At 49.3% G+C, this 16309-nt stretch overlaps 7 protein-coding genes across 7 annotated transcripts; 4 read left to right on the forward strand and 3 right to left on the reverse strand.

Annotated features, from left to right (window-relative positions):
* Positions 1–295: 295 nt before the first annotated feature.
* Positions 296–1858, forward strand: M438DRAFT_317506 (uncharacterized protein; the record flags this gene model as incomplete). The annotated part of the gene is made up of 2 exons (XM_029902744.1): positions 296–976; positions 1043–1858. The coding sequence occupies 2 exons, from the start codon at positions 296–298 to the stop codon at positions 1802–1804; spliced, it is 1443 nt and encodes a 480-aa protein (XP_029760906.1). The 3' UTR covers positions 1805–1858.
* A 460-nt stretch (positions 1859–2318) lies between these two features.
* On the forward strand, positions 2319–3987 carry M438DRAFT_354755 (uncharacterized protein; the record flags this gene model as incomplete). The annotated part of the gene is made up of 2 exons (XM_029906983.1): positions 2319–2347; positions 2541–3987. 2 exons carry the CDS (start codon positions 2319–2321, stop codon positions 3985–3987), a joined length of 1476 nt encoding a protein of 491 aa, XP_029760907.1.
* A 424-nt stretch (positions 3988–4411) lies between these two features.
* M438DRAFT_405097 (uncharacterized protein) lies at positions 4412–5359 on the forward strand (the record flags this gene model as incomplete). The annotated part of the gene is made up of 1 exon (XM_029909767.1): positions 4412–5359. One exon carries the CDS (start codon positions 4412–4414, stop codon positions 5357–5359), a length of 948 nt encoding a protein of 315 aa, XP_029760908.1.
* Positions 5360–5677: 318 nt separating this feature from the next.
* Positions 5678–6312, forward strand: M438DRAFT_200076 (uncharacterized protein). The gene is made up of 3 exons (XM_029899332.1): positions 5678–5809; positions 5867–5953; positions 6000–6312. The coding sequence occupies exons 1-3, from the start codon at positions 5722–5724 to the stop codon at positions 6164–6166; spliced, it is 342 nt and encodes a 113-aa protein (XP_029760909.1). The 5' UTR covers positions 5678–5721; the 3' UTR covers positions 6167–6312.
* A 618-nt stretch (positions 6313–6930) lies between these two features.
* M438DRAFT_344975 (uncharacterized protein) lies at positions 6931–8040 on the reverse strand. Its single transcript, XM_029905343.1, has one exon. It carries the CDS (start codon positions 8016–8018, stop codon positions 7194–7196), a length of 825 nt encoding a protein of 274 aa, XP_029760910.1. The 5' UTR covers positions 8019–8040; the 3' UTR covers positions 6931–7193.
* Positions 8041–9677: 1637 nt separating this feature from the next.
* Positions 9678–11551, reverse strand: M438DRAFT_396633 (glycoside hydrolase; the record flags this gene model as incomplete). The annotated part of the gene is made up of 2 exons (XM_029909267.1): positions 9678–9922; positions 10178–11551. 2 exons carry the CDS (start codon positions 11549–11551, stop codon positions 9698–9700), a joined length of 1599 nt encoding a protein of 532 aa, XP_029760911.1. The 3' UTR covers positions 9678–9697.
* A 2396-nt stretch (positions 11552–13947) lies between these two features.
* Positions 13948–16055, reverse strand: M438DRAFT_344977 (P-loop containing nucleoside triphosphate hydrolase protein). Its single transcript, XM_029905344.1, has one exon. The coding sequence runs from the start codon at positions 15766–15768 to the stop codon at positions 14266–14268; it is 1503 nt and encodes a 500-aa protein (XP_029760912.1). The 5' UTR covers positions 15769–16055; the 3' UTR covers positions 13948–14265.
* Positions 16056–16309: the final 254 nt, after the last annotated feature.

Below are 16309 nucleotides of genomic sequence, written 5' to 3' on the forward strand. Positions count from 1 at the left end.
CGTGAAGCTAGAGCAGATCCTCAGCTCTGGTCTACTCAGTATTGCTCCCAGATTACTATCCGTAGGTATCTAAGTAGATAACAAGGTACACTCTCCTATCGTCTGGTTTGATAGTCCTTCTCTCTTGTCTTGTCATCTTTCTTAACACGTCCTGTTCTATCATTTCGCTCGTTACATGCTTTGACCAGTATAAGTCCTATTTGCTACCATGTCCGAAGACCAAAGACTCATGTCAGAGGGCGGTCTATACGACAGGCACGACGCGCAGCTTGGGACCCTCGCTACCAAGTCGCGAATGTCCATCAGAGGCTTGTCAATACCATCCAGGACCGCAGTCCTGCACGCCATAAAGCGGGCATCCTTTTTCCTCCTGCCGAGCTTCGTTCAGACAAGCTTGCACCCACCCAGCCAACCGAAGCCTTCAAAGCCCATCCATCCAACAGCTTGGTTGGATGGCATGCGTGGTATCGCCGCTTTTCTGGTATTCATCTTTCACATTTCATACGCCACACACGATGTCGCCACCGCATGGACCGAAGGACACCGCGGTCTCCTCCGTTTACCGATACTCCGCTTCCTTTACCACGGTCCAGCGATGGTCAGCATTTTCTTCGTGCTCTCAGGATATGCCTTGAGCTACAAACCTGTCAAACAGATGAGGAGTGGAGAGACTGACTCGCTGCTCAAAGGCTTGTCGTCGTCGGTCTTCAGAAGAGCTATGAGATTATACTTGCCTTGTGTCGCATCTACTTTGACGATCGTGGTGATCGTAAGGCTCGGGATGTATGATTGGACAAGAGAGCTTGCCAATGATGGCAAGCGATTGACCGGGTATCGTGATAGACACGCTTGGCGATATGACACTTTGGCAGAGCAGCTGGTGCACTGGGGGAGCAGTTTCCTTGGCTTCATGAATCCTTTCACAGGCAAGAGGATGTATCTTGATGGACACTTGTGGACGATTCCACTCGAATTTGTGAGTCTTGCTTGCATAGGCGGAATCGTCGATGTTCTTTATGTGCTGACTTTGGCCCTGCTTTAGAGAGCCTCCATTGTTTTGTATGCCACACAACTCGGATTGTGTCGACTGAGGACCAGATATCGAATGTTGATCCTGCCTTGTATAATGGCTTGGGCTCACTACGCGGATTACTGGGTTGTACTTCTCTTCTACGGTGGCTTCCTCTTGGCCGAACTCGATATTCGGCGCAGCGCACTCGCAGCGTCAAAGACCTTCAGCAATACCCTCTCATCACCAAAACCTAGCATGCTTTGGTCTGTCTTCTATACTCTGGTCTTCATCGGCGGCCTATATCTTGGTGGTCAACCCGAACAACGTTGGGAGCACGCACCGGGGTGGATGACACTATGGTCCCTGATCCCCTCATATATCCACGACAGACATCGATACTGGACCGGGTGGGGCGCCCTATTGCTCGTCTGGTCGACTTCCAACTCACCCATGCTTCAACGCATCTTCAATAACCGCTTCACCCAGTACCTAGGCAAGATCTCATTTTCGCTATACCTGGTACATGGATTTATGATCCACACACTATACTACAGCCTGCTCCCGGTTGTTTGGAACATATTTGGCTCCGAAACTCATGTGCAAAAGGAAGTCTCGTTTGGTGTTGCTTTGGGCATAGTGTCTGTATTCTTGGTATGGGTGTCGGATGTGTTTATGCGGCTTGTGGATATGCCTTCGGTGAAGTTTGCAAGGTGGTTGGAGGGCAAGTGTGTGGCGAAAGCAAAATCGACAAAAGAGGAACCGGCGTGGAGAGAATCGAGCGCGATGGTCTGAAGTCAACGCAAGATTGAGAAAACTCACATTTTGACATGACAAGAACGCTTTTTGAAGCGACGCCTCTTGCCTGGATTTATGAAATGATTCGGCAGCTTTCATACAGATTCTTTGTCTATTCTAGTTTGTTGCTCTCTGAATTTCTTTCTCATCGTACGTTCAGCTATCATCGACAGCAAACAATGGCAAACATTCTACAACTATACGCCAGTGTTCTGTATCTCCATGGTTTACATCTTCACCTTCATTCGTCAGAAAATCGAACTTTACTCTTGCGCTCTGCATTTCTCCAAGTTACTTCTAATCAAACGAGAATCAGGCTGGTGCGCCAGCAGGAAGGAGTCGAAACAGAGACCTTGTTGCAAAATCGAGGTTGCCTGCGCACCGTCATTGTCTCTTCGATGAGTAGATAATAGCTCGAACGACATCTGCTTCTTTGATAGCATTTGCGCCGAGAACTAGCCACTGAAACAACGAGATCATTCTGATACGTTCGAGACAATCCAAGAAAACTATGTCTCGGCACGGCTCCGAGCACATCTTGTCAGTGTTATGATTGCCCCAGGAGTGAAACCTGCTCCAACACTTCCGGAAGGCGCCAGATATTTGCTGAAGTACAACACGACTAGGTACTGTTTTCATCTTTCAATTGGACCTCTTATCTCTCATCACGTCTTTCTGTTTGAAATACAATCACTATCAGGATGAGAGTCGGCTTACTTGCTGGACCATGCAGCTTGGAGGATATCGCTGAGTTTCTCATCATTCCTGTCCTGCTGGAGCTCGGTCTTGTCATCCTCATTGCTGTTCATGCTGGAACCACCATGGTCTGCCACCTCTTCGCGAAAGTCTTTCGTCTAGATGGATTGGTGGGTCAACTCTGTACTCCCGCCATTCTTACGTCTATGCGCCATATTCTCAGCCACCTCATCACCTTCATCAGCATTGTCACCAAGGCACTTTTCGACATCCCAGTAGGTCTCTGCGACGACCTCACCAAAGACGACCCCCCTGGTGCTCAGTGGACACACCTTGGACGGATTTTCACCGCAATGATGTTGACTGCGGTAGAGTCGAAGTGCAGTGTTCATCTAGTGACGGTCAGAGTTTCCATTCTAGCATTCTGGTTCTGGACTGCAACCTCATGGCTTGCGTTATTTGTCTTCGGTGTCAAATGGGTCAAGTGCAAGGTCGTAGTCAAGGATACAAAGAGTGCCGACACAGACAAGATGTTGACAGACCTTGTTAACTGCATTGTGATGCTTAAGGATCGTATTGTGAGTCTCGAGAATGCTGCGGCAATTCAGGAGAAGTCGATCGCGCGACTATTGTCACAAGACACAGCCATCACCCCAGATGACCTGAGCTCGAAGAAATCCAGTGACTGCTTCGACTTAGACTCGTGCACCGAAGGACAACTGACACCTGCCACCAACGATGATGGAGTGCTTCAGGACTGCTCAGGCGCCGTTTCAGATTGCTCAGAAGCCAACAGTGTTCAGTACACTCCAAACTCTTCAACTACCACCACATCTGCCGTCATCTACACACCACTTTCCGTGACCTCTGTTCACAGCCACGGTAACAACGCTGTGTCTTCCGGAGTCAACGACACTCAAAAGCGATCAGACTCTGGTGGAAGCACACACTCCGGAATGCCAGTTCTGACATCAACAACCACGAAAACCATTGATGAACTTCCAATAGCAACTCCAGAGGTCAAGCCTAACAACATGGAGATCTCGAGTCTGCACAACATTCGTCCCGAGAGCTCTGTCAATGCGCGTTCACAAGCCCCTTGGGACAGGCTGACGATGCCAGTGCAACTTGCACTGCTCAGATGGCTAGCCCCAACATCACCCAACGAGCCAGACCCCTTCGTGGTCCCAAAGCTTCTCGAAATCCGCGAGCGCGTCCACTTGGAAACAGTGTCTGACAATGTCGCTAAAGAACTTCAAGCACAACTGAAGAACGCAAAGATGATGGGTAAAAGAAGGATGAAAGAAGTCAAAAGCCTGCAAAGCCAAACCATGAAGAAACTTCAACTCTGTACTGATGACGAAAAGGGCAAATTCGTTATGCTGGACTGGAATATCGATGCGTATCAGAACATTTTTGAGAATTTGGAGGATGCGGAGATCGAGATTGATGAGGCTTTGGAGTTTATTGGAAAGTATCGCTGAAGACTTGAGATGAGCTTGGAGCTGGAGCAAAAGACTCGCAGTACGAGACTGTTCATGACAGAGGCAATGAGTTGGTAGTAATTTTTCTTTTCCGAGTTTTCGTTCTAGATCTCGGAGACTCGGAAGTGTTCCGAAAACAATGAAAGGTGAAACATTACTTACAACCGATGTCTTACTTCCAGCACGATGGTCCTTGATTGAAACATGCACTCTGTCTGACCAAAGGTACGTCAAGTGTATTGTCTAAAGATGATGCGACACGATCGTGTCTTACGAAGCTGACACACTTTTGTGAAAGCCTCCCGTGTTAGACGTTCACCAGCTATACACAACAGTATGAAGAAATATCATTTCTCGCAGAGCTACTGCACCGCGTCTTCTCACACTACAATCTCATCACTCACCACGTCTATACGATACCAATATGCTAAAGTCAACGAACGCTTCTTCTTCAAAGTCATTCTTGGAGCTCGACTCTTCTCTCAAACTTCTTGTAGTTTTTGCTATCTTCTGCATCTCGATTGCTCTTCTCCAGTCTGACAGGATCGCCGCCGCAGCTCGCCGAGGCGTCAACAATGCCATCACTCTTGCCGTTCTTCTTGTCGACGACATGCTCGCGGGTGTTGAGATGCTCTCTACTTCTCCTCGTACTCATCAAGTCCTCCAAGGAGCTCAGAAACATCTCTTCAAGTTGATGAAGGCTGTTCAAGCAACTGTCATGCTTGCCATCCAACATGCCGAATTCCAGCGCAGAGCTCAGAGTGTGATTCCTCTCACTGAGAGAGCTGTCCTAAGATCTGTTGGAGCTGCTCATGCTCTGGCCGGTCATGCTCGAGCTTTACTTGGCTTTACGCTGGTGCTCATATCCATCGTCCTCCATGCCATCGTGAACTACCTCCGTGATTCTGCTGCCACCACAGACTTCACCGCCATTATCCTCAGCGCTGGCAACTTCGCCCTCAAGAACATTTTCAACTTTTACGACCTCCTCTACAACGTCTTGGCCATCCTCGGAATGTATTCTGCCACTGCTGAAGCATGGTTCACCACACATATCTCCGTTCCTGCACTATCCGTCGGCCTTGTGAATCTCACCTGGATTCCCCTAAAGACTGCTGCAACATGGCTGTGTTCTGTCTGGGAAACTTTGGACATCTTTGCTCCCTTTCAAAAGATGGCTCAAGAGCTCGAGGCTGTTTATGAGATGGTCTTTGGGACTGGAGATGTGAGTGGTCGCACGTTTGGCGAGACAACGGCACCAGCAGCCAGGCTAAACACTCCGAGAGAGCCAGTCGCGGCTATTGAGGGTGAGTATCAGTCTCCTTGGAAAGACAGACTGCGCAAAAGATCTGTCAGCACTGGTAGACACTAGTTTGCCGAAGAAAATACGTTGGTACAGCTTTCGACAGAGGCTGTCGTTTGTGCGGGCAACGTGCTTGGAGGTTGGAGATTGTGTGTTTTTTATGGTCACGGTCGCGTTGAAGACAAGAGAGATTGAAAACAAGATCGCAGCATTAGGTGATATGGTATAGATATAGAGAGTCGTGAGGGACATGACAGTAGCCTGTCTTTTTGTGATTTGAAGCTTTCTTGATTTCGCTTTGTCAGATCCACGGTCGAACCTTCCGTGCCAATCTCAACGTCTGCATACTAGTACCTTCCGTTCACATCTCGCAACACCAAAGCTGCTTTTGCTTGTTTGCTCTGGCCTCCAGTCAACAATCATCAAGACAAATGCTAGTGCGCCATCCTCGCAACCTCGTGCTTACCTTGTCATCAACACAAAGTGCAAACCAAAGATCGCAAACTCCCACAAAAACAGGTAAAAAAGACAAGTCGCTTCCAGTTCATCATCAATACTGACCTACATCTGAACCAGAACAAATCACAACCATGACTCCAAAGCGCGGCCTCCAACATGACGACTCAGCCATCACCGCCTTCACCGATCTCATCCAAAAGCTCAGTATGCCATCCAACACCCACATACGTCACGCAAACTGACACCAAAGCCGACAACGAAAAGAGAAGCAAAGCCAAGATCGAAGAGTTGCAAGAGCAGATGAAGAAGACGGACGAGAGACTTGATATTGTGGTTGATGAACTCCAAACATGCACTTTGCTTATTCTCAGACTCAAGAGAACTCTTGCTGAGTTTGTGGAGGAGCATTATGAGTGAAGGGAGAGCGTTCGTCGGGGCTAGAGACAGAGAAGGCAGACGTGAAAACAGAGTGGAAGGCGCATCGCGGATCAGACACGCGTAAAGTCGCAAGCACGATTCTTTCGATACAAAACACTCCCTCAAAAACATCTCTCATCCAATGATCCACCTCTCCACATCACATATCGTAAAAACTTTCCCCCACTCACTCCCAGAATCGAACACACAACCTCACCCTCCCTCCCCCTTCCCTTCATAATCTCGCAAATTGATCCTCTGTTTGGTGTAACGGCTTATAACCACTTCACGATTTGAACAATCAAAACACTTGTTCGAATCTCCGCCGTGTATGTCTTAATTTGGTTCTAATACAAGTCCAAGCCCGATGACCGTCATCTGGTGATAATGATCAAGGAGATTCACGAGGGTTTTCCCAAGAAGCGAAGCGCTTCTGGTTTTTTGCGCTTTTTTGGGGCTTTGGTTTGTTTTGCTTTTGCTGTGATTTTTTCGTGATGGTTTTTTCCTTGACTCGAGGATGGAGATCGTCTGCTTGTCTCGTATAGGAAAAGGTCGTCGCCTGGACCTGAGTTTCTATCTTGCGGGTCCTGCCTCTGTTCCAGGCGCCTCTCTTTCTTCCTTTGTACCGTGCTGCGGCTGTTTTGCCCCTAAGCCGCTTACTGCGCGAACCAGGCTCCGACGCGGTAGTCGAAGAAAGTAGTATGACTCAGTCGATAGGAGGCAAGGACTGCAAATCTGCTACGAGGCAAGTTATCTACGACTTGGTGGGGCTGTTGCATTGAAATCATTCTCTATATCTCACGGCGCCAATTACGTGAACGAGGCACCGGCACGAGAGAGTAAACATAATCTGGTGAATACGCATTGCTGAAGCAACGCAGTGATCTAGATGCAGCTCAAGCAAGATATTTCCCCTGCATCAATTTCTGTAAAATCGCATCCCCTTTCCTCCCAATCATGTTCCGCGAAGCTAGGGTCTTGTAGCTCTCCGCCCGATACTCTCTGTTCTTCCGGTCAGAGGTGCAAATCAGCGTTCACTTCTGGTGTAACTGCCTACAGAAGCAGCAGGTGAGCTACCATAGAAGCTCTCCTCATAAACCGCATTCTCCGAACCAGCAAAGTTCTCACGAATAATAAGCATGATACCATCCACCAGAGCGACCTTTGCATCCCAATGAATCTTCACCTTCTTCCATGATGCCCTCTTCTCCGCAAAAGGAATATCAGGGCACATTGAAGAGTTTCGGAGATCGCTGAGGATGGCTTTGTCGCGCTTGCGTGCGGTCTTGTTTCTGTGGACTCTGAGTTTGGCCATCAGGTCGTCGATCTCGGAGGTGGGCTGGTCTCTAAGTTCGGAATCGAGACTGTAGCTGACGTGCCAGATGACTTGCTCGGCAGAATTGAACGGCTTGATTGTGGGCGGGTATGCGGAGGATGGCTGGTCTTCGTTCGTGGTGTGAGTCAGATCAGGACAATATTGGTTGATGGAACTCGATCCTGGAGACCAATCTTCAAGACCAGAGATGAAGTTGGTGATGTCCTCACTACCCTTGTGAACTGGAGTAGCTGGGGTGGGCTTTCTGGGACTCTGGATAATCTCAGGAGTTCCTTTCTCGGGCAAGCCTGTCGACGAGGGTGTAAGCTCGATCTTTTTGTTCTCGGTTTCTTCGTCCACGATCTCGGAAGAGCGTCTCTTGAGCCACCACTGCATGACCTCGATCAAACAAGTATCTCCGTGCCAAGCATCCTTGTCGAAAGTATGAGCAGGAGCAACAGAATCTTGCTCGTCGTTTCCGAACAGAGGGACATGGGAGCCGACGGTGTTCTTGAGAAATTGAAGCTCCGTGAGCATGGTACTGACTTCGGTCTCTGTGAGGTGTGCGAGTTGATTATGCAGGGTGGCAGCCAGTAGGAGGAGGGTGTTGTCAACGGTCAGAGGGGCACCGTTGTCGACTTCGGTAGAGACTTCGCAGGCAGGTGAGTTGTTTGTGTCCGATGTGGTGTTTTTACCGGCTGAAAGAGCGTCGAAATAGCGCAGAACTTTTGGAAGCCATACGAGAACGACAATGTACTCGACAATGATGGAAAGAGCAGAAAAAAGGCTGAAGAAACCGATGTGAAGCATGATGTCTGAGTTGGCACCAGTGTGCGGAATTGAAGTGTCCTCCATCATAATCGTTTTTGAACTGAAAAGATGGAAAGAGGAAAAGAAGAAGATAATAGACGATCGTCAAATACTACGCTCAAATCAAAGCTAGGTGCGAAAAAGTGTTATTCGTGCAACTCCACTGAGATTGAAACTCCAAATGACGTAGATCAGTGTCTGTGGTTTCTTTGTGTTGGGAAAAGGCACGCTTCTCGACTCGAGACTGTACTCACCGTGTGTTGTCGCAGGTGAGACATCTGCATGGTTCGACTCATTTCTGAGGACCTCTACCACCACTCAAATTTCCACTATTCTGGATCTGCTGAACAAATGCAGTCATAGTGCGAACATATCCTGAGTTGCAGAGGTCTCTACTGCCTTGATCACGCTTCTCACGTCTAGCGTCGAAGTCGGCCTTGGTGTTGTCCATTTTTCTTCCGTGCGAATGTTGCGGAGTCTGGAAGAGGAGAATAGAATTTGATGGGAGAATGAATCAAAGAGACGAAGTTTTTAGGAGTTGTGGACCGGGAAAAAGATAGGTCTCGATAATCAGAGCGATGGCGGTTTTCTGTAAGCAAGATTGACTTGCTGCTCGGCAGAAGAGTCTGGTAGAGGAAGCAGATCTTAACAGGCGTGGACGCTCGTATCTATGTGTTTCCAGCGCCGGATAGCGAGCAAGATTTCGAGTGGAAGCCATTGTTGAATTGTTCGAGATGTCTCGCAGCGGGCTTTGTTGAAGGGAGGTTCTCTTTGTCTTTGTCGACGGTCATACTGGAGCTATGCCGTGACAGCGGGTCTGTTGGAACCGACGAGAGAGCAGCTGCAGGGAAGTCGCGCTGGGGTCGATCATGGCGCGCCGGAGACTAGTTCCTTCCATAACCAGCCGTTCTCCAGCCTGGAAAGCATGGTGCTTTGCATCGCACCTTCTGCGAGTTTTAACGCTGGCAGAATAGCTGCACCGCAGTGCTGTATTTTTTGTTCTGGGCTACTTTGTTCAGTAGGATAACAGACCATTCGAAAGCATTCTTCGTGACGTACAGAGACCTGCTCCTAAGATGCCAGCGAGGATGGTTGTCGTCTCTTTGATATCCGTGACACTGTATTTGAACCTTCATCGACCGGTAAGACAATTTTTCAAGATGCAGTCACTACCATACGTACTACAAAAGGATTGATAGAGATATGTCAGCGTTGGATGGATGCACGAACCAATACTGATCCGCAAAGAAAACCATTATTGTGTCGTTAGTGATAGAAATGACAATGAGAAAGTGGGACTCCCGTGTCCGGAGAAAAATTTGAACAGGACAGTCTAATAAGGATTTTATATTGCTATAAAGAAATCATAACAAACTTTTGCATCGTACCTCTAAATCATCCATCATTTAACAGAGAGACTCGAGCTTGTCACCAGGACGAGGGACAATGCCCTCAGAGGCGAGAATCTCCCAAGACCAGTAGTACTTCTGGGCCGAACCATCATCACCGACGATGGCATCACCATCGTGCTTGCCGTTCCAGAACATGCCACCAGAGAGGTACTGGGTGTATGCCTGAAGCTGACTGCGGTAGAAGTCGCGGCGGGTGTTGTCGCCAAGGTGGTTGAAGTTCTGGGAGAAAAGTTAGCGGATTTCTTGAAACTTGAATTTGGTACTCCTGAAATGGCTCAGTCATGGAGCTCAAGTTGGGGAGGACAGATTGCCGTCTTGGAGGATCGTTGAAGTGCTTTGTGGGTGGCGAGTGGGATGCTCACACCGACCGGCAAAATTTCGAAAACTTCAAAAGTTCTTCCAAGATGGCAATCTGCTTCCCCAACTGGAACCACAGCATGATACCATATCATTTGTACACCTCGGGAGACTTGCTGTCGCCTGGATTGACCATTCACCAATGAATGTAGGGTTAGAAGCGTTCTGGTAGGATTTGGCGAGATAGCAGGCACCGTAAGCGGCGTCGTAAGAGTATGATCCGCCGACGAAGAAGTAGATGTGGGTGTCGATAACGATGTAAGGGTCAACGTTAGTCCAGTAAGGGTCCCAGGTCTGAGGGCCAATGAAACCATCAGAGATAGCAACAGGCAGAGTCTTGGATCTCTTGCGGACCTCAGCGAGGGCGGCCTTGTAGTACTTGTTCAGGTAGGCGATGCTGTCCTGGGTCTGACCGAAGTAGTAGAGAGCAGGCAGAGGCTCGTTGATGAGGGAGATAGTGTAACTGCCGCTGTTGGGCTGGCGAAGGATGTCGTCGGTGGCTCTGCGGACCATTTCGATGGAAAGATCAAAGGCTGTCTGGTTGTTCCACCAAGTGAGCTGGCCAGTCTTGCCCTGGTTGTCGAGACCGTTCTGACCGCCAGGAAGACCGTGCAGGTCGACGACGATGTGCATGTTGTGCTTGCTGATGGCGTACTGGGCAATCTTTTGCATGGCCAACTTCTGGCCACCAGTGTAGTAGTTGTCACCTGCGATGGCGGGCATATAGGCCCAGTAACCGATGGGAATGCGGAGAGTGTTGACACCGTAGGCGGCGAAGTTGTCGATGTCCTTGGTGGTGATGTAGGTGTTGTAACGGTTCTCAAGCAGAGCACCGCACTTTACCTGGCCCAAAGTCTTACAGAAGCTGTCCTCGTCGATGGCGCTAGGTGCGTTGTCGTTGAAGAAGCTAGGCTGAATGTTCTTCTCAAGAACGAGCCAGCCACCGAGGTTAACACCGTTCGACTTGTAGTTTCTCCATCCGGAGAAGGTGTTGGGAGTTGGACGGGTCCATTGAGGGCAAGTCCAGTAGATGATGATCTTCTCAACCTTGACGAAGATCTGCGCAGCGACCTTGAGGAAGTTGACGAACGGACCTCTGGCGTTGGAAGAACCAAAGAGTCCGAAGAAGTCTCTCTTGGAGAGAGCAGAGGTATCGACGGGAACCTCAGGAATGTCGTCCAAAGACAAACCTTGAGTCAGGAAGTCGGCAGGGGACAGGAATTCGTTACTCTCCACAGGCTTGGTGGTGAGAAGAGCTGGACTGTTCGACTCAAGAGAAGTAGTGTCAATGATCTCAGAAGGGACCTCGACGGAAATGGTGACGTTGACTGCGGCGGCCTGAGCAAGGCTGGTTGCATGAGGGACATCCTCGGGCGAGCTGACAGAAGTCGTAGAAGTCTGAACAACCGAGCTCGAAGACTCCTGGATGGAAGCCTGAGGGAGAGCAGCAGCCAAACCAATGAGGCCGGCGGAGAAGATGGTGATCTTCATAGTGAGACAGACGAAGAAGATGAGAAGTGTTTGCTGGATGATTCGAGTCAAAGGAGAGAGACTGCAATATACTTATACCAGCCATCGCCTCGATGAATCATCTGAATAACCATATATATCCAAACAAGGTTTCAACCAAACGTTCCCCTGTACCGTGGCGGCACCAGGTACGAGGCGTTGTAGGCGTGAACAAGGCGTTCTAGCTTTACTTTGCTCGCTAATCAGGAGGATAAACAAAGGGTTCGGTACTCGACAAACGGCTCTCGACTTCTGGGCCCGTTGCTAGCTCAGGTACAGATCCAGGTAAGACATGCATATGCACGGTGCTTGCGTAAAGATAGCTCCTGTTTCGTCACAGACTTACCGTCTGCAGACTATGACAAGAGACCAATAATCTGGAAGCTGGAAAAGAAAACCAGACATGAGTATACTTGACCTTCGAGAGACTTGAGCACAATAGGGTAGACTCCTGACTATGCAGTGAGATCAAGGCCAAGAGGACATTTTGACCATCAAAAAGATTACAGCAGCTAGTGCCACCTAGTTACGGGTGGGATAGGCTGAGTTGCATCAGTCTCTTGGTATTCTGACATAGAAAATTCCATACATGCTCCAAGCGTTCTCTTGGCATCGGTAGGTGGAGGTGGTTGAGATTCTCGAAGCCGGGAAGTGGAGGAGGACGTCAAATCTCAATTTTAAGGTCCGCGATAGAGTCGTTTGTCAGCCTTGCCATTCACTATGCGGCAACTATATTCCACTTTAACTCGGTCGAACAGCGATGCTCGCGTGGCGGACGTTTCTGTTCCGAGTGATGTCAATGTTGAAGTTGTCAGAAGTCAAATTGCTTTCGTTTACAGGTAATGACTGCCTGTTGTGAGTCTCTAAGATGCAACATGATATTCACAAGTGAATGATGCATGAGAAGAAGACGAGCATACCTAAACAAGACACCAGCTTGTGTCGTGAGTTTGGAAATGTGACGGCTGTACCTAGCCTGTCCTCGGTGACCACATGCTGCACCTTTGACCGTGTCCCAGTCCACTGGTTGTTGTGTCCGGAGCGAGCCATCAAACTTCCTTGATGTCTGGTTTGACTCTGGAGCCGGTCGATCATGACAACCCATGCATCGGGTCGAAGACCGTCCTCTTGGTGATCATCCTGCTCAGATAGGCAACATCCCTTAACCCAGCATTCGGGTTATTGGACCCCGAACCCTACTCACCGTGCTCTCCAAATTGTTTTTGTGTTTGTAGGCAGGCGCAGTCCTCGCAGAGTTTTACTGGTTCACGGCGTCAATCGTGATTCGACTCTCGATCGCTTGGAGCTGGTTAGCTGATTTGGTCTCGGCGCAAAATCCTGTCGCTGTTCTGATAGACCAAGGTTGACAGATACGTGTGGTATGAGCTTTCATCAGAGGCGAGTGAGGTTGGCCACCGAGCCGTTGGCGCTTCTTTCGGAGCGAGTCTTAGGGGCAGGTCGGACCGAGTGTCGGTTGCACCTGCCTTCCACTGATGTTGTGTCTCCTCCACTTCGGCACCTCTCGCTCGTCTCTCAATCGTCCCACACCAGCATGTTCATCGCGACTACCTTGTCATGAGCGGTCTCGCGTCGCTATCATGGCCATAGTGCGACGTCACGTCTGATGACAATCTAGTCCACGAAGTATGCGCAGATATCAGCCGTCGCGAGCTTTGTCACGCAGTTTTACAACTCTTCCTGTCGGGGTGATGACACAGAGCCTGTCCAGATTGGCTTCAAGTAACTCACGTCGATGATCTCGTTCAAGATTACTGCTTTGATCTCACGTGCTGAACGTGCTGCATTTTGGAAGGCAGCGACAAGCAGAACACTGTGCAAGGGCGGCTTTTCTGGGCCCTCGCTGTTGCCTGATGACCCATGCAGATGTATATTCGAGACTCGTCGACACCCGCTTTGTCAAATCATCGAAGTTGCACTTGTCTCCCCTCTAACACGTGTCTGCAATCTATGACCCGGCCGTGGCACTTCTGGCAGCTTGCGACTTTCAAACGCCTGGCACGTAGCCGTAACACCTCTCAACTCTTTACGGCTTTCTTGCAGGGCCTTCAATAGAGTGGTCTCTTTAATCTTCGCTAATCGAATTACTCGCCAAGCATACTGTGCTATCGATACATCAAGCCTTGACAATATGATACGAATCTATAGTACGGCTCCCTTTGCAAGACAAGTCAAACCCATCAAGATCTATTCCGCTGCAGTTAGCGAGATGTGCAGCGACACACGAGCACAGCTTCCTCGACTGCCGCTCTTCTATACCTCGGTTGCTTCGCAACTGGCACATCATACTGTAGAACTTGCATTTGGAGTCCAAAGAGTGTGAAACATCACTGCGTCACGGTTGAATTTCTCAGATTCGGTCGAGACCATCAATACGAGATTCTGGCTTGGGATATACAGCGATCTGTCTTTGAAGCTACGAATTTGAGTTTCTATCAACCAGAAGAACTTTTTGTGGATCCTGCTCGAGGGCACCGCATGACTGAATGGTCATCTGCGCTACCTGATCTACTCGCATCCGTCAGCGAATCCAACAGGCTTCACGGACTTTTCGACTCAATGCCCTGCGCTCATCAGTCTGAGCGAAAAGGTCTGCACCCGATCAAAGTGAGGAAGAACGAGCGCGGCAGATATCATTGTCGTCATCTGTCAGTCTATTGACAGGAGACATCTATGGCTTACTCTTGGTCGTCATCTCCACCAATCATGTCCTTTCCTGGCTCACTCTTCCTCTCCACTTGGTCTTCCGGGTGATGTTCATCACCATCATCTTTACGATTCTCTACCTCTAGGTCTTCGGCAAGAGTCTCCATCTGCTTGCGGAGTGTCTGGTAAAAGGTGTTTGCTTCCAGACTTGTGGAGAGCACGGTAGACACCTCATCCTCCTTCTCGGACTTGTCACGACCTTCCGGAGCAGCTGTAGTCTCGTAGTCGACAGCCAAGTCAGCGTGTCCACCGACATGCATCAACAGTGTCTGCACGAAAAGTTCTTTCAGGTATGCAAATGTGAAGCCCTCTGTCGCCTCCGCCACAGCTTGACAAACTTCGTCAGTGAAGTTGATAGCTGGAGTCGACTGCAACTTCTTCTGCCAGTATCGACAGTACAACAAACGCTCCTGTTCAGCAGGAGCCTTGAAATGGTACTTCCTGTCAAATCTCGAAGGTCGTTTAGTAATACTGGTGTCAATCCTGTCGAGATGATTGGTAGAGCCAATGATACAAAGACCATCATTGTCCTCGACACCATCGACTTCATTGAGAAAGAAGGAGCGAAGCTCGTCTGTGATCAAGCTGTCGAGATCCTCGAAGATGAGCAATGCGGGTGCCACTGCGCGGGCTTTGGTGAAGATCTCGCGGATGCTGGCTTGATCGCTTTGACAACCTGAAGCTTTGAAACTCTTTACGTAGAGATTTGAGACACCTTTTTGCCGAACTGTGTTCATGAGAGCTTTGATGGAGATGGTCTTGCCGCACCCAGGCGGACCGTGGAAAATGACACCGCGCTTCCAGGGGATGTTGTACTCCAGGTAGGTCGATCTTGCGTTGAAGAAGGAGTCAATGTCCTTGATAAGGTTGCTCTTCATGGCGGGATTGATGATGACGTCGTCCCAGGATGCTTTGCTGACTGCATTGAAAAGAGCCTTGTTTTTCTCCCAATTGCCGTCTTCGTAGACATAGACTTCATCATGAAGTTTTTGCGTCCACGTTCCACATGTCTTGATGAGATCCTCGGCGAACGAACAGCGGCCATCCTTGAGATCACCCTTCTCGGTGACAATGGCATAGTACTCTCGAACCTGCCATCCATTGTCGACCCATCTGAATTTATAACATGTCAACCATCGGCCACTCCATTCGTAGTCCCAGCAAGCGAAGAGGATGTTATCAGCGACCGACCCCTGTGGCTCATCCAAAGAACGCAAAGGGACCTGGTATTTGCGGATAGCTGTGTAGGTACGCTCTCCATCGTGAAGGCGAGCTTTGGCGTGACCAGCCTCTGCAAAGCCAACGAAATCACAATCTTCGGCTTCGACCCAGGTGACAGTATCGGATGGATGAACGCTCTTCAGCTCTGTTTGGAGGAGTACTTCAGAGTTGACTCGGACACTGGATCCATGTTTATGATAGACGTCGAAGCCTGCCGAGGAGGCAGCTGTCTGTTGGTCCTGAGAATTGCCCATAATATCTAAGTTCGATACAGAATCCGCGGAAGAAGAGGCGATGGTGAAGTACAGTGAGGAAGAGGCTGATGAACGAAGAAGGACATTTTGATCTTGGAGGGACTGACCATTATATAGTAAGTTTTCAATAGGTGCCTAATCTTTGCAGAGCAGTTAGTACTCGATGTCATTGGTCGTGAACCCGAGATGCTGTGATTGGTTAAAAATACGAAGTACAGCTATTGGCCGAAAACGAGAAATGTAACTATGCGTCACGACGAAGTGATTCCATCATGGGCGGTGATGAGATACCGTCTGAACAAGGCTCGAGAGAGATGAAGTTGATGCCGAGATCAAGCATGGAGTGCTTTCGATGTCCGTAAGTTTAAAGTTTGCGGCGTCGTGACCGTTGAGTCTGGACCACCCTTCTAGGCAGCAGTGGGCGGAGCCTCTTTTCCAATACACCGCAGTAAATGGTCTGTTCCAAGTTCGAAGGTTCAATTGTATTCTAGCTAAGATAGTCCCTATCATATCTGAAGAGCCAGCAGTTGACCGAAGTCGT

This window comes from Aureobasidium pullulans (assembly GCF_000721785.1).
Source record: "Aureobasidium pullulans EXF-150 unplaced genomic scaffold scaffold_8, whole genome shotgun sequence".
Taxonomy (NCBI): domain Eukaryota; kingdom Fungi; phylum Ascomycota; class Dothideomycetes; order Dothideales; family Saccotheciaceae; genus Aureobasidium; species Aureobasidium pullulans.

What these genes read in the sequence shown, in the direction of transcription:
- M438DRAFT_200076 (XM_029899332.1), top strand. Translation starts at nt 5,722, where the DNA reads ATGCTAGTGCGCCATCCTCGCAACCTCGTGCTTACCTTGTCATCAACA. An exon ending in GCAAACTCCCACAAAAACAG is followed by an intron (nt 5,810 to 5,866) that starts GTAAAAAAGACA and finishes CATCTGAACCAG; the next exon opens with AACAAATCACAACCATGACT. An exon ending in CGATCTCATCCAAAAGCTCA is followed by an intron (nt 5,954 to 5,999) that starts GTATGCCATCCA and finishes CTGACACCAAAG; the next exon opens with CCGACAACGAAAAGAGAAGC.
- M438DRAFT_344975 (XM_029905343.1), bottom strand. Translation starts at nt 8,018, where the DNA reads ATGCTCACGGAGCTTCAATTTCTCAAGAACACCGTCGGCTCCCATGTC.
- M438DRAFT_344977 (XM_029905344.1), bottom strand. Translation starts at nt 15,768, where the DNA reads ATGGGCAATTCTCAGGACCAACAGACAGCTGCCTCCTCGGCAGGCTTC.